Source organism: Oncorhynchus gorbuscha, linkage group LG13, assembly GCF_021184085.1.
Source record: "Oncorhynchus gorbuscha isolate QuinsamMale2020 ecotype Even-year linkage group LG13, OgorEven_v1.0, whole genome shotgun sequence".
Taxonomy (NCBI): Eukaryota; Metazoa; Chordata; class Actinopteri; order Salmoniformes; family Salmonidae; genus Oncorhynchus; species Oncorhynchus gorbuscha.
Genome location: NC_060185.1, coordinates 25,774,045 through 25,799,030, shown reverse-complemented (window position 1 = coordinate 25,799,030; position 24,986 = coordinate 25,774,045). Strand labels below are relative to the sequence as shown.

Here is a 24,986-nt window from a genome sequence, read left to right as displayed (position 1 = left end):
TCTACAATGCCGAGGACAATCGATGTCTATGGGACAATCACAATTGCATACTCCTCTCACGCCCTCTCCTCCTCATTGGCGTAAAAGGTCAGAGGGGAGGGACTTCTCTCTTTCTCGTCCAATGGTTTTTGAGAAGGCGGCGAGGAGAGGACGCAAGGAGGGTGTCATTGAGATTTTCCCAGAGGTTGGTGGTTCCTTGATTGGGGAGGACGGGCTCTTGCTAATGGCTGTAGCAGAACCGGTGGAATGGTATCGACTACATGGTTTCCATGTGTTTGATTCCATTCCATTTACTCCGTTCCAGACATTTATGAGCCGTCCACCCCTCAGCAGCTCTGGACTTCTCTCCATGTCCAATGATACAGAGACCATGTACAGCCAGGAAGTCAGTTTCATGTGAAAGGATATTTAGTTAAAGAACTACTCAGAGATAATTGTGTCCTTAGTCACAATAAAACTTCACTTCATCTGCATGACCCCACGAGACTACCGTCATCGCCCTTTTGCATCATTATCGCGAGGTTTGATCAGCTGTTAGGTCTGTTTTTAGAGTTTAGTGCTTGGATGGTCAACACGTGGGGAGGATAGAGAAAGAGACAGTGTAGGGGGGGCACACGTTGGGATTTAGTCGGGCCCGGAATACGTACGTTTATAACACTACTTTAATTCACCGTGGCGGCGCGGAGGACGCTTGTATACTGTAAGTATTGTCCAGGGCTGCTAATGTCAAATTGACAGCCAGAGACCCACAGAAGATGTCAGTTTGATGTGTAGCTTGGTTAGTTGCATCAATGTAACAATCTCGAGTTGTTTCACCAGTTAGCTACAATTTTGCACTACAAAGTTTCATTCCAATAAATGGAACAGTCGTCGTTTCGCTAAATTGGTTACAAATGTATCGTCATTCTAGAAATGTGCAGCGGCTGAAGCCCTTGTCATTGAATACATGTTTCACGTAGACATCGAACTATGTAGTTTACTCGGCGTCCTAAAAGGACAATGGACTCGACATATAAATCACAATTTTGTGTCCATGAGTTTGCTTGGACGGATCATGTTAATTGCTAACAAACAAGGTGGTTATCCACGATGTCCAGCTAGCAAGCTAAAGTGAAGGTTTCGAGGCCCACGCTGCAGAGTTAGCCTAGCATTGGCAGGCTAGCCTTCATGACTACCACAATATCATAATGCACAATATATGCGACGTTTGGTCACGATCTACTCTCTCGACTGTCAGGACACAATTTAAATGTTACGGTAGCGGAACAGTGCCGCGTGCCTCACAGTAACATTATGAATGAAGTGTCAAGAGTTCAGACTCAACGAAAATGGCTAACCGTAGCCTAATGCTTCAATTAATTAGGCACATAAATGCACGGTTTCGCCAAGATCTTGAATATATCGTGTTTGGTTAAATCATTTAAAGTCTTTGTGATTTAACTCGTTTTAATTGGTGTTTATTATTACAATAGTGTTGGGCAACCCGGTAAACTTCATACATTGCAAATCGTCATGCGTTGCGGCCTACCATGCTTTTATTCCACTCAGTGTAGGTCATAGCTAGCAAATTACCTGCCCTTATGCAGCTATTGCACAAGCACTGGGAGCCTCAACTTTTCCAGTCTCTGCTCTGGAATGACAAGTGTTTGCTATAGGTTGTCAAGTAGTAGGCTATTTCTGAAGCCCCATTAACGTCGACCCAAATATTGCCTGCTCAATCAACCATCAAATATTCCTTGAAACGTTAATTGAGGCCCTGTTTTATAGGACGCAGTCAGTGTACAATGAAACTAATGTAGATATTCGCCATCACATTTGTGTACACTGCTATGGGATTAATTCTCCTCGTAGGATTGCTTACAGTTGAGGACTAGAAAGCTCTCGACTGGGGGAGAAGCATTATAATCGTAGGTCTTTTACAAGGTTGCCTCGTATTCCCAATGCAGCATCGCTGTGTAATACACTGCTCGTGCTCGGCGCATTGTATGGTTTGTAACATGTAAAGCAAATAGCGAGTGACCCTTCCCTTATCTACCTCCAAGGTCGTACAGCAGCGCAGCTAGATTTTTTCGAGTCTCCAGTAAGTAGGCATGCCTAGGCAGGCGGTGGAGTGAAACACGCACACATGGCGAGTGTGCGCAGAGAAAGATAGTAACCACATCTTTTTATTATGCGACTGGACTAACTTTGTGTAGTGGGCATTGTTTATTCTAACCTTGTCGAAGGTGAATGTAAGTACAACTCATGACACACGGATTTTTTTTTAACGCACACTAGCGACTTTTGAACTTTGCCCTTTGAAAAACAATATCCAGTATAGATACAGTAATGTACACGCATAATGGTACTGTTCGCTGCCCTGGTCCCCCAATGGTGGAACAAACTCCCTCACGACGCCAGGACAGCGGAGTCAATCACCACCTTCCGGAGACACCTGAAACCCCACCTCTTTAAGGAATACCTAGGATAGGATAAAGTAATCCCTCTCACCCCCCCTTAAGTTTTAGATGCACTATTGTAAAGTGACTGTTCCACTGGATGTCATAAGGTGAATGCACCAATTTGTAAGTCGCTCTGGATAAGAGCGTCTGCTAAATGACTTAAATGTAATGTAAATGTACCCCAAAATATGTTTTGAGCAAAATAGTATATATATTTTTTTAGACACACTGCAAACTTGAAGGAGTTGCTCTGATGGGTGCACTCTGTCATCAGCATCCAGCTTGCTTGTACCAACTTTAGAGGATCAATAGACAACTAAAGAGGAAAGGCCATGTCTAGTGCCATGTCATGAGGATACCTGTACTACCTGAGGAGAAGTGCTTTTGGTTAAGTCAATCAGGTGATGATAAATTAGTTTTTTTAAGTCTGGGGCGCGTCTTTAGCTAGCAAGGTGTCATGGACCTTCACGTAGGGTCTCGCTTGTTAAACTAGTCTGCAGAACAAGAGGAATCTATAATGAACCAGCCTAGAGGTCCAGCATATAAAGTGATACTAGTTCCAGCACGTTGCTTAATCAAACATTGTAGGATTGTCTAGTGTGGTGTGTGTATTCTACTAAAGCCTTACTCTGCAAGATGTCCCTATTTGGCCTTGTGCAAAACTGGCGTAGCCTTGATCAGTTTACTGTTTCATTCACATTGGATATCTTCCACCATGTTGCTGGTTAGTATTAGACGAAGAATGTTGTCGTGGTTATTAATCAGTAAATTTGAAGTTAAGTGGTGCAGACTAAATTGGCTATTCAGGATGAGGGCAATCATTGAATGTCATTATAAATCCAGACATTGTTTTGACAAGGCAGGAACGGGGAACCTGGTGTGGGGCTAGCCTCAAATGCACAACTGCCAGGGATAGGGCTCCTCTGCTCTGCATTATCAATCTGATGGTTGCTCAAGTTATAAACTCTGTTGGTGTTGTGATGAAGAGTCTTGCAATCTATTCAGTTAAATAATATTCTCCAGCACAATATTCTTAAAATGCATCTTAATTTCATATAATGCCACTGTTCATTAATTTCTATGATATTAGACCTTCCATCCAACATTTGATCAGAAAATCCTGTACATATCAATGTGAAACTCCTAAAGCTTTACTCTTCTGCTTTTCTACCCAGTTTTATTGAGAGAACTGTTGTGTTGTGCAGGCCACATAGTTTTTACATTTTTAAATGTAACCTTTTATTTAACTAGGCTAGTCAATTAAGAACAAATTCTTATTGACTATGACTGCCTTCACCGGCCAACCCCGGACTATGCTGGGCCAATTGTGCTTGGCCCTATAGGACTCCCAATCACAGCCGGTTGTGTTACAGCCTGGATATATGACAGGGGGCATGTTTGTTTTTGTCTACCCTGGGGGCAGATGTTACAGTGAGCTGGTTATATAGGGATGCTTAAGAAGCCACAACTGGGCCAGGTGGTGTCATAGTGGTGGTGGGGGCTGCTCTGGGACAGGGGGGGGGGGTGGTCCTGCCAGTCTTACCCTGTGTGACTAATGCGATCTGATTGACCCCATTCTAATCCCTGTCCTTCAACCATGAAGTCCCAGTGACTCCTTCCCCCCACATCACTGCACATATCCCTACTATATACTGTCTCCAGTCTGCTACTGCACATCACTGCCCTACTATATCCCGTCTCCAGTCTGCTACTGCACATCACTGACCTACTATATCCCGTCTCCAGTCTGCTACTGCACATCACTGCCCTACTATATCCCTTCTCCATCACTGCCCTACTATATCCCATCTCCAGTCTGCTACTGCACATCACTGACCTACTATATCCCGTCTCCAGTCTGCTACTGCACATCACTGCCCTACTATATCCCGTCTCCAGTCTGCTACTGCACATCACTGCACATATCCCTACTATATCCCTTCTCCAGTCTGCTACTGCACATCACTGACCTACTATATCCCGTCTCCAGTCTGCTACTGCACATCACTGACCTACACTATCCCGTCTCCAGTCTGCTACTGCACATCACTGCCCTACTATATCCCTTCTCCAGTGTGCTACTGCACATCACTGCCCTACTATATCCCATCTCCAGTCTGCTACTGCACATCACTGACCTACTATATCCCATCTCCTGTCTGCTACTGCACATCACTGCCCTACTATATCCCGTCTCCAGTCTGCTACTGCACATCACTGCCCTACTATATCCCGTCTCCAGTCTGCTACTGCACATCACTGCCCTACTATATCCCGTCTCCAGTCTGCTACTGCACATCACTGCCCTACTATATCCCGTCTCCAGTCTGCTACTGCACATCACTGCCCTACTATATCCTGTCTCCAGTCTGCTACTGCACATCACTGCCCTACTATATCCCGTCTCCAGTCTGCTACTTCACATCAACGCCCTACTATATCCCGTCTCCAGTCTGCTACTGCACATCACTGCCCTACTATATCCCGTCTCCAGTGTGCTACTGCACATCACTGCCCTACTATATCCCATCTCCAGTCTGCTACTGCACATCACTGCCCTACGATATCCTTTCTCCAGTTTGCTACTGCACATCACTGCCCTACTATATCCCATCTCCAGTCTGCTTCTGCACATCACTGCCCTACTATATCCCGTCTCCAGTCTGCTACTGCATATCACTGCCCTACTATATCCCGTCTCCAGTCTGCTACTTCACATCACTGCCCTACTATATCCCATCTCCAGTCTGCTACTGCATATCACTGCCCTTCTATATCCAGTCTGCTACTGCACATCACTGCCCTACTATATCCCGTCTCCAGTCTGCTACTGCACATCACTGCACATATCCCTACTATATCCCTTATCCAGTCTGCTACTGCACATCACTGCCCTACTATATCCCTTCTCCAGTCTGCTACTGCACATCACTGCCCTACAATATCCCGTCTCCAGTCTGCTACTGCACATATCCCTACTATATCCCGTCTCCAGTCTGCTACTGCACATCACTCCCTACAATATCCCGTCTCCAGTCTGCTACTGCACATATCCCTACTATATCCCGTCTCCAGTCTGCTACTGCACATCACTGCCCTACTATATCCCATCTCCAGTCTGCTACTGTACATATCCCTACCAAATCCCGTCTCCAGTCTGCTACTGTACATATCCCTACTATATCCCTTCTCCAGTGTGCTACTGCACATCACTGCCCTACTATATCCCTTCTCCAGTGTGCTACTGCACATCACTGCCCTACTATATCCCTTCTCCAGTGTGCTACTGCACATCACTGCCCTACTATATCCCTTCTCCAGTCTGGTACTGCACATCACTGCCCTACTATATCCCGTCTCCAGTCTGCTACTGCACATCACTGCCCTACTATATCCCATCTCCAGTCTGCTACTGTACATATCCCTACCAAATCCCGTCTCCAGTCTGCTACTGCACATCACTGCCCTACTATATCCCTTCTCCAGTGTGCTACTGCACATCACTGCCCTACTATATCCCTTCTCCAGTGTGCTACTGCACATCACTGCCCTACTATATCCCTTCTCCAGTGTGCTACTGCACATCACTGCCCTACTATATCCCTTCTCCAGTCTGGTACTGCACATCACTGCCCTACTATATCCCGTCTCCAGTCTGCTACTGCACATCACTGCCCTACTATATCCCATCTCCAGTCTGCTACTGTACATATCCCTACCAAATCCCGTCTCCAGTCTGCTACTGCACATCACTGCCCTACTATATCCCTTCTCCAGTGTGCTACTGCACATCACTGCCCTACTATATCCCTTCTCCAGTGTGCTACTGCACATCACTGCCCTACTATATCCCTTCTCCAGTGTGCTACTGCACATCACTGCCCTACTATATCCCTTCTCCAGTGTGCTACTGCACATCACTGCCCTACTATATCCCTTCTCCAGTCTGGTACTGCACATCACTGCCCTACTATATCCCGTCTCCAGTCTGGTACTGCACATCACTGCCCTACTATATCCCGTCTCCAGTCTGGTACTGCACATCACTGCCCTACTATATCCCATCTCCAGTCTGCTACTGCACATCACTGCCCTACTATATCCCGTCTCCAGTCTGCTACTGCACATCACTGCCCTACTATATCCCGTCTCCAGTCTGCTACTGCACATCACTGCCCTACTATATCCCATCTCCAGTCTGCTACTGCACATCACTGCCCTACTATATCCCGTCTCCAGTCTGCTACTGCACATCACTGCCCTACTATATCCCGTCTCCAGTCTGGTACTGCACATCACTGCCCTACTATATCCCGTCTCCAGTCTGCTACTGCACATCACTGCCCTACTATATCCCGTCTCCAGTCTGGTACTGCACATCACTGCCCTACTATATCCCTTCTCCAGTCTGCTACTGCACATCACTGCCCTACTATATCCCATCTCCAGTCTGCTACTGTACATATCCCTACCAAATCCCTTCTCCAGTGTGCTACTGCACATCACTGCCCTACTATATCCCTTCTCCAGTGTGCTACTGCACATCACTGCCCTACTATATCCCTTCTCCAGTGTGCTACTGCACATCACTGCCCTACTATATCCCTTCTCCAGTGTGCTACTGCACATCACTGCCCTACTATATCCCTTCTCCAGTGTGCTACTGCACATCACTGCCCTACTATATCCCTTCTCCAGTCTGGTACTGCACATCACTGCCCTACTATATCCCGTCTCCAGTCTGCTGGTTTAGATGTTGTATAAGGTTTTTAGAATGCGTACATTTGTTACAAATGTGAAAGAGGACTGATGATGGCACTGTGTTTTTCAACCTACACAAGGTTTTTAGTTAGCCAAAGGAGCATACTACAATAGTTTGGATATATGGTAATCATATAAGATTAGGCTACATAATTTAATTTGCTTATGGACACTTGAAATGGACAGCAAGTGATGTATAATTTACTAACCAGGTCCATGCACCTTGCCATTCACTGCGGAACATGCCACTGATGCTCTGTTTTGTTAAACTACTGGCTCATGGCGAATAGGGCGAACATGTTTTGAAATGTGAAGGTGCTAAGGCTGCATTGACACACAGCCCAAAATATTTGTCCCACTAATTGGTCTTTTGACTGATCAGATCTGAAAAATATCCTGTGAGATTGGTCAAAAGACCTATTAGTTGGGAAATGATCAGAAATGGACTGCCTGTGTAAACGCTTCATTGGTGAACATGTCAAATAAGAAACCCTTGTTTTTGAAATCTACCCTACTGAAAATGACCCAATCTTGGTTTATCTGGAGGCATTTGAAGCCTACCTGTTTTTCCCCTGCACATCAATACCTTTACTTGGGTCAGTGTTAGGGCAGCCCACAATTCACCTCTCCTAATCCCATGTCATTCATCTCAGAGCCTCTTATAGGTGCATAAGCTCTGTAAAACAAGAGGCTTGTTGAGGTTCTCACGCCTTCCGTATTGTCAGGTGTGGAAGTTTCTAGGAAGTCATTAGTGTGTTTCTGCTGCCCTCTGCTGTGTGCTGTTGTCCCTTGAACAGGTTAAATATGTAATGGACTCATACAAATGGGCCTGGAAGGTCCTCATTTTCAAACCAATATCTAAGCAAATGGCTAATATCAATGGGACAAGTTTCTGCTCATTGGAAAGTAAAGTCCTCCTCAGTTGTGGGGTATGAAGGTACTGAACTATGGTTAAAACTGCAGTGATTAGCTTCTCCTCGCATACAGCCGCTCTGTGAATGTGAGCTTTCATGTACCCTACCTGTACAGGGTACATGAAAGGTCAGACTGGCTCTGTCAGTTCCAGGTTCACAGTGTGTTCTGCACCTTCCGTGCCATAGAGTTTAAAGTCCAGGTTCATGTTGACCTGGCTCCTGTGTATGTGCCTGCTGTGTGTGTTGGTGCTTGCTAAGGGGCAGTGGAAGCCCAGCCGTCACACACCCTAGTAGGCTGGGAGAAGGAAGAGGGGGGGGGGGAAGAGTCACCCCTGTGATGCATTCCTTCTCCAGTCTGGGTCTGTTAAGGAAAGGCATGCAGGGACATCCTTTTTTAACATTGAGTGCTTCGACCAATCAGCAGTGGAGCATCTGGGCATGCCCAGTAGGTACAGGGAGGTTAAACATTAGCCCTGATGGTGGCACAGCTGCTTCTCCTGCTAGGAACTAGGTATTTTTGTTGCAGCTTTGTTTAGTTCAGAAGTAGAAACAAATATTACTTCAAGCCACAGGAATGGGAATGTCTCTGTTTTGAACGTTTCTCAATGAGGCAATAGAAAACCGTGGCCAATGTCTGGTATCGGGCTTTTACAGGAATGTGTATGTTCATTCATGTCATCAGTCAAAAGGAGTATATTATGTTTAGGCCGCTGCGACTTTGTTCACCGGGAGCTGTTGACAATAGTTCTGTGTCAGTGTTGTATGTATTCAAAAGCATTGTGTAGCTCATCAAGTGGGTGTGGTGTGTAAGATATTTGCATGAATGACTTCACTACTTCACTGTGTCATTTGTTAGTCTCGGCCTATTCTCAGGAGTGACGCCTCATCAGATTTCATTACTGTCGTTTCTTTGAAGCTCTGCTCGCACCTGTTAACAACCATGATAGTTTCTAAACTATTTATTTCCTTAGCCTTTTTGTCCATTATTTTTAGCTGTCATAGGACAGTTTCCTTATGATCATCACATGTTGTTCTCCCAGTGCCTTACTTATTGTCAGAGCTGTGTGAACAGGGCTGATCCATTTTGAATCGATTTGCCACTCGCACACCCTTCTAGTTGCTGTAGGGGTGATTACACATGTACACACTACAGTGCTGTAGTGTACCTGCTATAGTCTTTATCATAATACCCAGAGATGTGCAACTCGCAGGGCCTATATTTTGGGGACTATGTGTCAAACAAGATCCTTAGGCTATTCAAAATGTTAGGCAGTTTGTCTTAACTTAATATCCTATTTGACATTATAGTCCCAACCTCAAAATGAGTGAACCTGAAAGATGCACATATCTCCCTCCAATAAGCTAACATCTGCCTTTCTCTCTCCCTCCCTCCCTCCAATAAGCTAACATCTGCCTTTCTCCCTCCCTCCAATAAGCTAACATCTGCCTTTCTCTCTCCCTCCCTCCCTCCAATAAGCTAACATCTGCCTTTCTCCCTCCCTCCAATAAGCTAACATCTGCCTTTCTCTCTCTCTCCCTCCCTCCAATAAGCTAACATCTGCCTTTCTCCCTCCCTCCAATAAGCTAACATCTGCCTTTCTCTCTCTCTCCCTCCCTCCAATAAGCTAACATCTGCCTTTCTCCCTCCCTCCAATAAGCTAACATCTGCCTTTCTCTCTCCCTCCAATAAGCTAACATCTGCCTTTCTCCCTCCCTCCCTCCCTCCAATAAGCTAACATCTGCCTTTCTCCCTCCCTCCCTCCCTCCCTCCCTCCCTCCCTCCCTCCCTCCAATAAGCTAACATCTGCCTTTCTCCCTCCCTCCCTCCAATAAGCTAACATCTGCCTTTCTCCCTCCCTCCCTCCCTCCAATAAGCTAACATCTGCCTTTCTCCCTCCCTCCCTCCCTCCAATAAGCTAACATCTGCCTTTCTCCCTCCCTCCCTCCCTCCAATAAGCTAACATCTGCCTTTCTCCCTCCCTCCCTCCCTCCAATAAGCTAACATCTGCCTTTCTCTCTCCCTCCAATAAGCTAACATCTGCCTTTCTCTCTCCCTCCAATAAGCTAACATCTGCCTTTCTCTCTCCCTCCAATAAGCTAACATCTGCCTTTCTCTCTCCCTCCAATAAGCTAACATCTGCCTTTCTCCCTCCCTCCAATAAGCTAACATCTGCCTTTCTCTCTCCCTCCCTCCCTCCAATAAGCTAACATCTGCCTTTCTCCCGCCCTCCCTCCCTCCCTCCAATAAGCTAACATCTGCCTTTCTCTCTCCCTCCAATAAGCTAACATCTGCCTTTCTCTCTCCCTCCAATAAGCTAACATCTGCCTTTCTCTCTCCCTCCCTCCCTCCAATAAGCTAACATCTGCCTTTCTCTCTCCCTCCCTCCCTCCAATAAGCTAACATCTGCCTTTCTCCCTCCCTCCCTCCCTCCCTCCCTCCAATAAGCTAACATCTGCCTCTCTCCCTCCCTCCCTCAAGCTAACATCTGCCTTTCTCCCTCCCTCCAATAAGCTAACATCTGCCTTTCTCCCTCCCTCCCTCCCTCCCTCCCTCCCTCCCTCCCTCCCTCCCTCCAATAAGCTAACATCTGCCTTTCTCTCTCCCTCCCTCCCTCCAATAAGCTAACATCTCCCTCCCTCCCCTCCCTCCCTCCCTCCAATAAGCTAACATCTGCCTCCCTCCCTCCCTCCAATAAGCTAACATCTGCCTTTCTCTCTCTCTCCCTCCCTCCCTCCCTCCCTCCCTCCCTCCCTCCAATAAGCTAACATCTGCCTTTCTCTCTCTCTCCCTCCCTCCAATAAGCTAACATCTGCCTTTCTCCCTCCCTCCAATAAGCTAACATCTGCCTTTCTCTCTCCCTCCAATAAGCTAACATCTGCCTTTCTCCCTCCCTCCCTCCCTCCCTCCAATAAGCTAACATCTGCCTTTCTCTCTCTCTCCCTCCCTCCAATAAGCTAACATCTGCCTTTCTCTCTCCCTCAATAAGCTAACATCTGCCTTTCTCTCTCCCTCCAATAAGCTAACATCTGCCTTTCTCTCTCCCTCCAATAAGCTAACACCTGCCTTTCTCTCTCCCTCCAATAAGCTAACATCTGCCTTTCTCTCTCCCTCCAATAAGCTAACATCTGCCTTTCTCTCTCCCTCCAATAAGCTAACATCTGCCTTTCTCTCTCCCTCCAATAAGCTAACATCTGCCTTTCTCTCTCCCTCCAATAAGCTAACATCTGCCTTTCTCTCTCCCTCCAATAAGCTAACATCTGCCTTTCTCTCTCCCTCCAATAAGCTAACATCTGCCTTTCTCTCTCCCTCCAATAAGCTAACATCTGCCTTTCTCTCTCCCTCCAATAAGCTAACATCTGCCTTTCTCTCTCCCTCCAATAAGCTAACATCTGCCTTTCTCTCTCCCTCCAATAAGCTAACATCTGCCTTTTTCTCTCCCTCCCTCCAATAAGCTAACATCTGCCTTTCTCCCTCCCTCCCTCCAATAAGCTAACATCTGCCTTTCTCTCTCCCTCCCTCCAATAAGCTAACATCTGCCTTTCTCTCTCCCTCCAATAAGCTAACATCTGCCTTTCTCTCTCCCTCCCTCCAATAAGCTAACATCTCCCTCCCTCTCTCCCTCCCTCCAATAAGCTAACATCTCCCTCCCTCCCTCCCTCCAATAAGCTAACATCTGCCTTTCTCCCTCCCTCCCTCCCTCCAATAAGCTAACATCTGCCTTTCTCCCTCCCTCCCTCCCTCCCTCCAATAAGCTAACATCTGCCTTTCTCTCTCCCTCCCTCCCTCCAATAAGCTAACATCTGCCTTTCTCCCTCCCTCCCTCCCTCCAATAAGCTAACATCTGCCTTTCTCCCTCCCTCCCTCCAATAAGCTAACATCTGCCTTTCTCCCTCCCTCCCTCCAATAAGCTAACATCTGCCTTTCTCCCTCTCTCCCTCCAATAAGCTAACATCTGCCTTTCTCCCTCTCTCCCTCCCTCCAATAAGCTAACATCTGCCTTTCTCCCTCCCTCCAATAAGCTAACATCTGCCTTTCTCTCTCCCTCCCTCCCTCCAATAAGCTAACATCTGCCTTTCTCTCTCCCTCCCTCCCTCCCTCCAATAAGCTAACATCTGCCTTTCTCTCTCCCTCCCTCCCTCCCTCCAATAAGCTAACATCTGCCTTTCTCTCTCCCTCCCTCCCTCCAATAAGCTAACATCTGCCTTTCTCTCTCCCTCCCTCCAATAAGCTAACATCTGCCTTTCTCTCTCCCTCCCTCCAATAAGCTAACATCTGCCTTTCTCTCTCCCTCCCTCCAATAAGCTAACATCTGCCTTTCTCTCTCCCTCCCTCCAATAAGCTAACATCTCCCTCCCTCTCTCCCTCCCTCCAATAAGCTAACATCTCCCTCCCTCCCTCCCTCCAATAAGCTAACATCTGCCTTTCTCCCTCCCTCCCTCCCTCCCTCCCTCCAATAAGCTAACATCTGCCTTTCTCCCTCCCTCCCTCCCTCCAATAAGCTAACATCTGCCTTTCTCTCTCCCTCCCTCCCTCCAATAAGCTAACATCTGCCTTTCTCCCTCCCTCCCTCCCTCCCTCCAATAAGCTAACATCTGCCTTTCTCCCTCCCTCCCTCCAATAAGCTAACATCTGCCTTTCTCCCTCCCTCCCTCCCTCCAATAAGCTAACATCTGCCTTTCTCCCTCCCTCCCTCCCTCCAATAAGCTAACATCTGCCTTTCTCCCTCCCTCCCTCCCTCCAATAAGCTAACATCTGCCTTTCTCCCTCCCTCCCTCCAATAAGCTAACATCTGCCTTTCTCCCTCCCTCCCTCCCTCCAATAAGCTAACATCTGCCTTTCTCCTTCCCTCCCTCCAATAAGCTAACATCTGCCTTTCTCCTTCCCTCCCTCCAATAAGCTAACATCTGCCTTTCTCCTTCCCTCCCTCCAATAAGCTAACATCTGCCTTTCTCCCTCCCTCCCTCCAATAAGCTAACATCTGCCTTTCTCTCTCCCTCCCTCCCTCCCTCCAATAAGCTAACATCTGCCTTTCTCTCTCCCTCCCTCCCTCCCTCCAATAAGCTAACATCTGCCTTTCTCTCTCCCTCCCTCCCTCCCTCCAATAAGCTAACATCTGCCTTTCTCTCTCCCTCCCTCCCTCCCTCCAATAAGCTAACATCTGCCTTTCTCTCTCCCTCCCTCCAATAAGCTAACATCTGCCTTTCTCCCTCCCTCCCTCCAATAAGCTAACATCTGCCTTTCTCTCTCCCTCCCTCCCTCCCTCCAATAAGCTAACATCTGCCTTTCTCTCTCCCTCCCTCCCTCCCTCCAATAAGCTAACATCTGCCTTTCTCTCTCTCTCCCTCCCTCCAATAAGCTAACATCTGCCTTTCTCCCTCCCTCCAATAAGCTAACATCTGCCTTTCTCTCTCTCTCCCTCCCTCCAATAAGCTAACATCTGCCTTTCTCCCTCCCTCCAATAAGCTAACATCTGCCTTTCTCTCTCCCTCCAATAAGCTAACATCTGCCTTTCTCCCTCCCTCCCTCCCTCCAATAAGCTAACATCTGCCTTTCTCCCTCCCTCCCTCCCTCCCTCCCTCCCTCCCTCCAATAAGCTAACATCTGCCTTTCTCCCTCCCTCCCTCCAATAAGCTAACATCTGCCTTTCTCCCTCCCTCCCTCCCTCCAATAAGCTAACATCTGCCTTTCTCCCTCCCTCCCTCCCTCCAATAAGCTAACATCTGCCTTTCTCCCTCCCTCCCTCCCTCCAATAAGCTAACATCTGCCTTTCTCCCTCCCTCCCTCCCTCCAATAAGCTAACATCTGCCTTTCTCTCTCCCTCCAATAAGCTAACATCTGCCTTTCTCTCTCCCTCCAATAAGCTAACATCTGCCTTTCTCTCTCCCTCCAATAAGCTAACATCTGCCTTTCTCTCTCCCTCCAATAAGCTAACATCTGCCTTTCTCCCTCCCTCCAATAAGCTAACATCTGCCTTTCTCTCTCCCTCCCTCCCTCCAATAAGCTAACATCTGCCTTTCTCCCGCCCTCCCTCCCTCCCTCCAATAAGCTAACATCTGCCTTTCTCTCTCCCTCCAATAAGCTAACATCTGCCTTTCTCTCTCCCTCCAATAAGCTAACATCTGCCTTTCTCTCTCCCTCCCTCCCTCCAATAAGCTAACATCTGCCTTTCTCTCTCCCTCCCTCCCTCCAATAAGCTAACATCTGCCTTTCTCCCTCCCTCCCTCCCTCCCTCCCTCCCTCCAATAAGCTAACATCTGCCTCTCTCCCTCCCTCCCTCAAGCTAACATCTGCCTTTCTCCCTCCCTCCAATAAGCTAACATCTGCCTCCCTCCCTCCCTCCCTCCCTCCCTCCCTCCCTCCCTCCCTCCCTCCCTCCCTCCCTCCCTCCCTCCCTCCCTCCAATAAGCTAACATCTGCCTTTCTCTCTCCCTCCCTCCCTCCAATAAGCTAACATCTCCCTCCCTCCCCTCCCTCCCTCCCTCCAATAAGCTAACATCTGCCTCCCTCCCTCCCTCCAATAAGCTAACATCTGCCTTTCTCTCTCTCTCCCTCCCTCCCTCCCTCCCTCCCTCCCTCCCTCCCTCCCTCCCTCCCTCCCTCCAATAAGCTAACATCTGCCTTTCTCTCTCTCTCCCTCCCTCCAATAAGCTAACATCTGCCTTTCTCCCTCCCTCCAATAAGCTAACATCTGCCTTTCTCTCTCCCTCCAATAAGCTAACATCTGCCTTTCTCCCTCCCTCCCTCCCTCCCTCCAATAAGCTAACATCTGCCTTTCTCTCTCTCTCCCTCCCTCCAATAAGCTAACATCTGCCTTTCTCTCTCCCTCCAATAAGCTAACATCTGCCTTTCTCTCTCCCTCCAATAAGCTAACATCTGCCTTTCTCTCTCCCTCCAATAAGCTAACACCTGCCTTTCTCTCTCCCTCCAATAAGCTAACATCTGCCTTTCTCTCTCCCTCCAATAAGCTAACATCTGCCTTTCTCTCTCCCTCCAATAAGCTAACATCTGCCTTTCTCTCTCCCTCCAATAAGCTAACATCTGCCTTTCTCTCTCCCTCCAATAAGCTAACATCTGCCTTTCTCTCTCCCTCCAATAAGCTAACATCTGCCTTTCTCTCTCCCTCCAATAAGCTAACATCTGCCTTTCTCTCTCCCTCCAATAAGCTAACATCTGCCTTTCTCTCTCCCTCCAATAAGCTAACATCTGCCTTTCTCTCTCCCTCCAATAAGCTAACATCTGCCTTTCTCTCTCCCTCCAATAAGCTAACATCTGCCTTTTTCTCTCCCTCCCTCCAATAAGCTAACATCTGCCTTTCTCCCTCCCTCCCTCCAATAAGCTAACATCTGCCTTTCTCTCTCCCTCCCTCCAATAAGCTAACATCTGCCTTTCTCTCTCCCTCCAATAAGCTAACATCTGCCTTTCTCTCTCCCTCCCTCCAATAAGCTAACATCTCCCTCCCTCTCTCCCTCCCTCCAATAAGCTAACATCTCCCTCCCTCCCTCCCTCCAATAAGCTAACATCTGCCTTTCTCCCTCCCTCCCTCCCTCCAATAAGCTAACATCTGCCTTTCTCCCTCCCTCCCTCCCTCCAATAAGCTAACATCTGCCTTTCTCTCTCCCTCCCTCCCTCCAATAAGCTAACATCTGCCTTTCTCCCTCCCTCCCTCCCTCCAATAAGCTAACATCTGCCTTTCTCCCTCCCTCCCTCCAATAAGCTAACATCTGCCTTTCTCCCTCCCTCCCTCCAATAAGCTAACATCTGCCTTTCTCCCTCTCTCCCTCCAATAAGCTAACATCTGCCTTTCTCCCTCTCTCCCTCCCTCCAATAAGCTAACATCTGCCTTTCTCCCTCCCTCCAATAAGCTAACATCTGCCTTTCTCTCTCCCTCCCTCCCTCCAATAAGCTAACATCTGCCTTTCTCTCTCCCTCCCTCCCTCCCTCCAATAAGCTAACATCTGCCTTTCTCTCTCCCTCCCTCCCTCCCTCCAATAAGCTAACATCTGCCTTTCTCTCTCCCTCCCTCCCTCCAATAAGCTAACATCTGCCTTTCTCTCTCCCTCCCTCCAATAAGCTAACATCTGCCTTTCTCTCTCCCTCCCTCCAATAAGCTAACATCTGCCTTTCTCTCTCCCTCCCTCCAATAAGCTAACATCTGCCTTTCTCTCTCCCTCCCTCCAATAAGCTAACATCTCCCTCCCTCTCTCCCTCCCTCCAATAAGCTAACATCTCCCTCCCTCCCTCCCTCCAATAAGCTAACATCTGCCTTTCTCCCTCCCTCCCTCCCTCCCTCCCTCCAATAAGCTAACATCTGCCTTTCTCCCTCCCTCCCTCCCTCCAATAAGCTAACATCTGCCTTTCTCTCTCCCTCCCTCCCTCCAATAAGCTAACATCTGCCTTTCTCCCTCCCTCCCTCCCTCCCTCCAATAAGCTAACATCTGCCTTTCTCCCTCCCTCCCTCCAATAAGCTAACATCTGCCTTTCTCCCTCCCTCCCTCCCTCCAATAAGCTAACATCTGCCTTTCTCCCTCCCTCCCTCCCTCCAATAAGCTAACATCTGCCTTTCTCCCTCCCTCCCTCCCTCCAATAAGCTAACATCTGCCTTTCTCCCTCCCTCCCTCCAATAAGCTAACATCTGCCTTTCTCCCTCCCTCCCTCCCTCCAATAAGCTAACATCTGCCTTTCTCCTTCCCTCCCTCCAATAAGCTAACATCTGCCTTTCTCCTTCCCTCCCTCCAATAAGCTAACATCTGCCTTTCTCCTTCCCTCCCTCCAATAAGCTAACATCTGCCTTTCTCCCTCCCTCCCTCCAATAAGCTAACATCTGCCTTTCTCTCTCCCTCCCTCCCTCCCTCCAATAAGCTAACATCTGCCTTTTCTCTCCCTCCCTCCCTCCCTCCAATAAGCTAACATCTGCCTTTCTCTCTCCCTCCCTCCCTCCCTCCAATAAGCTAACATCTGCCTTTCTCTCTCCCTCCCTCCCTCCCTCCAATAAGCTAACATCTGCCTTTCTCTCTCCCTCCCTCCCTCCCTCCAATAAGCTAACATCTGCCTTTCTCTCTCCCTCCCTCCCTCCCTCCAATAAGCTAACATCTGCCTTTCTCTCTCCCTCCCTCCCTCCCTCCCTCCAATAAGCTAACATCTGCCTCTTCTCTCTCCCTCCTCTCCCTCCCTCCAATAAGCTAACATCTGCCTTTCTCTCTCCCTCCCTCCCTCCAATAAGCTAACATCTGCCTTTCTCTCTCCCTCCAATAAGCTAACATCTGCCTTTCTCTCTCCCTCCAATAAGCTAACATCTGCCTTTCTCTCTCCCTCCCTCCAATAAGCTAACATCTGCCTTTCTCTCTCCCTCCCTCCAATAAGTTAACATCTGCCTTTCTCCCTCCCTCCCTCCCTCCCTCCCTCCCTCCCTCCCTCCCTCCCTCCCTCCCTCCCTCCCTCCCTCCCTCCCTCCCTCCCTCCAATAAGCTAACATCTGCCTTTCTCTCTCCCTCCCTCCCTCCCTCCACATACAGGTGTAGTTGCTAGGGTCCTGAGGAGATGCCACTGAGGTTCCGGTCTATTGTCCCGTACACGCTGCCTGGAGTGCTGGCGCTTATAGGCTGGTGGTGGTACATCTCACGCAAGAAAGAGCGAATCACCAACCACGACAGCGAAGAGGGGGCAGCGGCCATGGGCCTGCTGATGTCCCCGGCTCTCAGTGAGGGCAGCAACGGCCTGGTAGAGAAAGGGACCGTGTCCCCCTGCAGGACAGCCACTACCCCCACAACCAGCAGCAGAGTGAGACCATCCAAGGCCAACGAGCAACGGTCAACAGAACAGGATGTCGTAGCACAGATTCACATCCCAGCCATTAAGGCCGAGGCAGTAGAGGTACAGAGTACATCCTGTTCACCTACAGAGAAGGCCTCCCACCATCCAGACAGAGCCAGCGCAGTCACAGACCCTGGTGTAGATAGCTGCCGACAGACACCCAGGAGCAGTTCTCCCGCAACCTCTCCTTTACCAACACAGACTAGGGAGGGGAGCTCGGGCCCCCCGGGAGAACACTGGGCCGCTGTGCAGAGCCCGCCAGCCACCATTGCCTTGGTTACAGTGCCGGTGAAGTCAACGGTTACCGAGCAGGTCCCTGCTCCAGTGAAGGAGGCCATCTCCACAGCATCAGAAGCACTTGTACTCTCCCAGACGGCCCACGCCACGACTAGTTCCTCCACAGCAGCAGACCTGACGAATGCAGAGAGGCCTGATCCAGAGGGAGAGGTGGCAGCAGCCCATGAGGCAGCAGTGGCCTTCACACAGAACCTGCTGGTGGAGCTAGTGGCTAAAGATTCGCTTCCGGTCCCCTCCAGCAGTACCAAAGATGAGCTGCCCTCCTCGTCTGTCATCTCAGCTGAGATGCCGGCCCGGGCCCTGAAAGTAGTCATACATGAACCCCTCTTCCCAGAGACCCCCATATCATCGCAGGGCTCCTACCATGCCGTCGTCACCAGTACTCCGGCCTCCCCAGCCCAAGGCCCCCAGAATGAGAACGGGGCACCTGGCAGCACTGAGGAGCTGGAGTACCTGGCAGCAGGTCTGATCACTGAGGTCATCTCTGCAGCCACCCAGGAGGTCCTCAGTGTTACCTCCTGTCCAGAGACCTGGCTCGGCCAATCCACCACCGAGCACAGCTTCAGAAGCACCCCACTGGCCAATGGGAGGCCATGCTCTGAGCAAGAGCCACTCACAAGGAACATGGAGGAAGGGCCCTCCCCAATAAGCCACTCTGAGACAGAGTGGAGAGAGCAGCAGAAAGAAGGGATCCCCAATGGTTGCCGGCCTACCCCTGCATGGGAGCACATGGGGACAGCGAACGCACTGAGTAACCCCTGGGCAACAGCATCCTCTCAGGAGGGGAGGCAAGAAGTGAGGGGCGTGCCTAGCAACCTGGACAAACTGAAGGGAGATGGGGGGGTGATGGTGGCAGAGGACTCAGCCTGCAGTACGTGCCACTCTGAGGATGGGGTCAGCAGTGAGGACCAGCAGAGCAGGGAGAACCAGGAGGATCTGATCCAGGTGTCAGGGATGTCTGAGGGGGAGGGTGGTCTGCCCCAAGCCTCAGAAGAGGTAGTGACCGAGGCAGAGGTCATGGCAGCCCTACCAGGCCATGTGCTGGGTGCTGTTGGCCAAGTGAAGAGGCTCAACGGCATGGGCCTGAGGAACGGTTCTCATGGGATGAGTGAGACTGAGACCGATCAGTCTGGAGGTAGGAGCACACACCACACCCTGTAGTGGGGTCAAGCTCATGGCACAGCACTGATGTGCACATGGCTCCCCTTAGCTGCTCAAATACCCAGACAGAGCATGATTGAGGCTCATGGACACTTGTCTGTCGTAGTCTCCCCTACGTGGTAATGAGGTCTTTTGATTTCCATCATTATTTACAGTTTCTCCAGACAGAGGGGCAAGCTGAGGGAAGAAGAAGGAAGCCTTCTGTGTCAGCACAGAATCCTTTGTTCAACATTAGATTACATCTACCAACATTAAAAAGCTGAGAGAAATGTAGCACAAACTAAGTGTTAATCATTTGGAATGTCACCGGCTTTGGTCTTAGATCTGGTAAAATTATTCTATTCAGAAGTTGGCAAGAGTGTGTGAAGGGGAGGGTTAACTCTCTTCTGTGATGCAGCTTTCCAATTCCAACGTATGTGATCTCCAAAAAGTAGCTGGAGGAGTACATGACCGGAGTGGGCCAAACAAGCTAGTCTGCCACCAGCAAAGAAAAGCACACAGTTCAGCGTATCTCCTATTTTGGAAATCTATGAAATGCTTTAAATAATCATTATAATTGGGGGGATAATATTCTCAACTTAATCTTCTTTGCTGGCTAGTTACCACTTTTGGATGAAGTTTGTCCTTGGATACTGTTCTACTAGATGCCGCCCTGGGCCTATAGGGACTGTGGCTGTGTTTCTACTAGATGCCGCCCTGGGCCTATAGGGACTGTGGCTGTGTTTCTACTAGATGCCGCCCTGGGCCTATAGGGACTGTGGCTGTGTTTCTACTAGATGCCGCCCTGGGCCTATAGGGACTGTGGCTGTGTTTCTACTAGATGCCGCCCTGGGCCTATAGGGACTGTGGCTGTGTTTCTACTAGATGCCGCCCTGGGCCTATAGGGACTGTGGCTGTGTTTCTACTAGATGCCGCCCTGGGCCTATAGGGACTGTGGCTGTGTTTCTACTAGATGCCGCCCTGGGCCTATAGGGACTGTGGCTGTGTTTCTACTAGATGCCGCCCTGGGCCTATAGGGACTGTGGCTGTGTTTCTACTAGATGCCGCCCTGGGCCTATAGGGACTGTGGCTGTGTTTCTACTAGATGCCGCCCTGGGCCTATAGGGACTGTGGCTGTGTTTCTACTAGATGCCGCCCTGGGCCTATAGGGACTGTGGCTGTGTTTCTACTAGATGCCGCCCTGGGCCTATAGGGACTGTGGCTGTGTTTCTACTAGATGCCGCCCTGGGCCTATAGGGACTGTGGCTGTGTTTCTACTAGATGCCGCCCTGGGCCTATAGGGACTGTGGCTGTGTTTCTACTAGATGCCGCCCTGGGCCTATAGGGACTGTGGCTGTGTTTCTACTAGATGCCGCCCTGGGCCTATAGGGACTGTGGCTGTGTTTCTACTAGATGCCGCCCTGGGCCTATAGGGACTGTGGCTGTGTTTCTACTAGATGCCGCCCTGGGCCTATAGGGACTGTGGCTGTGTTTCTACTAGATACCACCCTGGGCCTATAGGGACTGGCTGTGTTTCTACTAGATGCCACCCTGGGCCTATAGGGACTGTGGCTGTGTTTCTACTAGATGCCGCCCTGGGCCTATAGGGACTGTGGCTGTGTTTCTACTAGATGCCGCCCTGGGCCTATAGGGACTGTGGCTGTGTTTCTACTAGATGCTGCCCTGGGCCTATAGGGACTGTGGCTGTGTTTCTACTAGATGCCGCCCTGGGCCTATAGGGACTGTGGCTGTGTTTCTACTAGATGCCGCCCTGGGCCTATAGGGACTGTGGCTGTGTTTCTACTAGATACCGCCCTGGGCCTATAGGGACTGTGGCTGTGTCACAAACATGAGTCACACCTAAAGCTGGGTGTTCTTGAAAAGATTAGAGGTCACAGTCACACAGAAGGTGAACTCTCGTGTCATTGTGTTTTTGGTTTGTCAGAGCAGCAGTGATCAGACATGCCATGGTGGTGTGTGCACGTATGGGTGGACTTTAGATGAATGTTAGTGGTCTTATGCACTGTGTGATTAGTTTGCGTAGCAGTTCAATGGCGTATGGGTGATCTGGTGAATGTCTTAAACATATGCACACTCACAAGTTTTGGTGTTTTTGGTATTTTATGAGGATCCTCTGGACCTTCAGGTTATCCAGGCGAGTCATGTGTGTTTATATGGTACATGTTTATGTGAGAGACACCTGTCTTGTCTGGGTGGGCAATTGTGAGGCGAATAAAATACCTGTCTGACTCAGAACTGTGTGTGTGTCCAGGCTCGGATGTGAACAGCATGGACTCGGTGGACAGCGGCTGCACCATGGGAGCTAGGGACAGTGGCAGCCCTGCCATGGCTCTGGGCTCTGAACTCATCGTTTGGGAGATTGAGGTGCCAAAGGTGAGCCTGCTCCATCCCGTCCCACACACCGAGACTTGATTTATTGACTAGTTTTCATAGGAATTCACATAGATTCTAACCCAATATCTCTTTGAAATGTGTACTACTGTCTTTGTTCTCTCTCTCTCTCTCTCTCTCTCAGCATCTGGTGGGTCGGTTAATTGGGAAACAGGGGCGATACGTGAGCTTCCTGAAGCAAAGCTCTGGTGCAAAGATCTACATCTCCACCCTCCCTTACACTCAAGAGTTCCAGATCTGCCACATAGAGGGTGAGGTTTAGTATAATGCTGTACTGTCAGAAGGAGCAGGAGTGACTCGGTTAGTGAACTGGTGGTAGAATTCTGTTTGTTTTAATGTGTGTCCCTTCTAGGCTCCCAGCAGCAGGTGGACCAAGCCTTGTCCCTGATCGGGAAGAAGTTTAAGGATTTGGACCTGACCAACCTCTATGCCCCCCCACCTCTGCCACTCACGCTGCCCTCGCTGCCCATGACCACCTGGGTAAGGATGGTACCTAGAGAGCCTGGATGGTGTCTCTCTTCCTGTCTCTCAAATCTGTTCAAACATGCTTTATTTGCACGACAGTTAAGGTCCCCCCAAATTGATATTGACTTGTCAAAGAAAATGATTTAACTAAAATAATGAGATGTCTCACCTAATGGCTTCCCCTTTGAAAGTTGTTAAATTCTCTGTTTCCTCTCCCAGCTTCTTCTCCCCAGCGGTGTGACCGTAGAGGTGATCGTAGTGAACATTGTGTCGGCGGGTCACCTCTTCGTCCAGCAGCACACACACCCTACGTACCACGCCCTGCGCAGCCTGGACCAGCAGATGTTCCTGTGTTACTCCCAGCCAGAGACACCCACCCTGCCCTCGCCTGCTGAGGGTAAGAGACCCCCAAGGAGGGACATGTGTGACTCTGTTTTTGAACGGGGATGTGTGATCCAGACTCGATGCTCTCCCTCTCTCTGTCTCAGTGGGGGTGATCTGTGCGGCGCCGGCGGTAGAGGGAGCCTGGTGGAGAGCCCAGGTCATCTCTTTCTACAAAGACACCAACGAGGTTGAGATCCGATATGTGGACTATGGCGGCTATGACAGAGTGAAGATTGACACACTGCGACAAATAAGGTGAGCCCCCCTCAGACACAATTTTATTTCAAGTCTATTCAGAGAAAGTTTTCAGAACTGAAATTCAGAAGAAATAGCATCTTTCCATACTTTCAAAGCTGTTTTCATTACATTTTCCTTCATTTCTTTCCTAAATAGACATAAAAATATACATAAAATAGACCACAGTCCTGCTAGGTATTTGTGTGCCCCCCTCTGGTCAAAAAGAGTTGTGTATCATATAGGGAACAGAATGTTATGTAAGCAGAGATGGCGGGCCATTCTGCACACTGACTGCTCTAATGTGAAATCCTTATGTTCAGGTCGGACTTCGTAACATTACCGTTCCAAGGTGCAGAAGTATTACTGGACAACATTGCCCCCCTTCCAGGTAATGTCATTTTATTTAGCTATTTGACATGGTATCACTTTACAATTTCGATGTCTTATTCTCAAGGACAATTTCCAAAATCAAGAAACAAATCCAATTGAATGTCAAACTGTTCCAAAGTCATCCTGTCTGTGGGAAGTCGTCAAATCTACTGTTGTCAATTGCGTTAACACATTTATATATGCATCCATCCACAGGAGAGAAGAGCTTTTCAACAGAGGCCACCTCTGCACTGGAGGAGATGACGAGAGGGGTAGCACTGCTTGCACAGGTACCAAAAATACAGCCTCCATCACTGTGAGGCTAATGAAGGCACTGCACGCACCACAGAAGGTCATTTGTTGCTAACCCGGCTGTTTCCTGTCTCCCAGGTCACAAACTACGACAACAACACTGGTCTCCCATTGGTCCAGATGTGGAATATGGTTGGAGAAGAGGTACGTTCACATTGATAATGGGATTTGTCATGAACATGTTTGAGATACTACAATAGAATAATGTAAATGTGGTGACGTGAGTAGTCTTTGGTGTAATGGTTCATATACTTCTGTATTTAACAAACCTAGACATTTCAGAGAAACGTTCCAATGGCTGGTTAACGACTCTGTCGGTATCAATGATGATATTTGACACTAATTTGACACTAATCTGATGAATCTATCTTTCTCCATCTTGTTCTCCGCTTCCCTCCAGCTGCTATCAGTGAACCGCACACTGGCAGAGCGAGCATTGGGTACCTGGGTTGACAGCTTTTGAACCTTGCTGCCTGACCCCCCCCCCGCCCACTACCCCTCAACCCCTTATCAGCTCCACCACACCCCTCCTAGACCCCTTCTTCTCACCTAATCTCTGGAGTCTGGCCCTACCAGCCCTCCAGATACACCCCATAACACTTCGATGGAGGAACACAACCACTGGATTTGGGAATACTTTTTGTTTGTTTTGTTTTTGATTGTTGGGTTTTTACACCACATTTCAAAAATAAATTCAAAATGGTTGAATGCTGAAAAGACAACGAAGTATTTCGTTAGAATAAGCCAACTCCTCTACTCCCCCATACACCAAAAGAACTTGAAGGAAAGTAAAGTACTTGTACATTTTTAAAAGAAATCTATATTGTAACTAAATAAAGGTCGATCTGATTTTTTTTGTTCCTATCTGACTTTTCACTCCAACTTTGCCTGTGGATTCTCATGCTGTGGATGTAAAAACTCAATAGAAAACACTGTCAATGGAGAACTAACCTCAGTCAGCTGTAACTACATATTTACAATTATATTGTGACATCGAAGGAATTGGGCTGTGAAGATTGGGCTAAATGTGAGGTTTCTAGATTATTGTATGTAGTGCAGTAGCCACGGTCTCCATTTCATGTGCTGGGTGGCTGTGTCTTGTCGTTCGGTCCAATCATGACAGCTGTGGACATAGAGGCCTGGGGGTAAGAATGGTGTCTGAATTCACGGTTGTGACTAAGACTGTCCGTGGAGACCAAAAAAAACGTGGATCTCAGCTTTGTTGGTGCTCGCCACAGTCAAGGAACCAGACGGGGTGGGGGTTGAGTCCTGTCGCTGACCTGGGTGACTGACAGGGAGAAGGTGCAGAACCAGGGTCTCAGGAGTCGTGTAAAGGCCTGCTCATCTGCCCTGGCCTCTCCAGTCTGTACTACACTGTGGCCTTATGGAGAAACAAAACGCGCTTCCTTTTCTGGGATCTCCAACTGACCTGCATGCAGACCA

General features: G+C 49.0%; 1 protein-coding gene across 1 annotated transcript; it reads left to right on the top strand.

Annotated features, from left to right (window-relative positions):
* Nucleotides 1-375: 375 nt before the first annotated feature.
* LOC123992621 (A-kinase anchor protein 1, mitochondrial-like) lies at nt 376-24,396 on the top strand. The gene is made up of 11 exons (XM_046293918.1): nt 376-700; nt 17,630-19,359; nt 21,637-21,758; nt 21,901-22,027; nt 22,129-22,256; nt 22,461-22,638; nt 22,730-22,880; nt 23,183-23,250; nt 23,448-23,521; nt 23,622-23,687; nt 23,944-24,396. Exons 2-11 carry the CDS (start codon nt 17,655-17,657, stop codon nt 24,004-24,006), a joined length of 2,682 nt encoding a protein of 893 aa, XP_046149874.1. The 5' UTR covers nt 376-700; nt 17,630-17,654; the 3' UTR covers nt 24,007-24,396.
* Nucleotides 24,397-24,986: the final 590 nt, after the last annotated feature.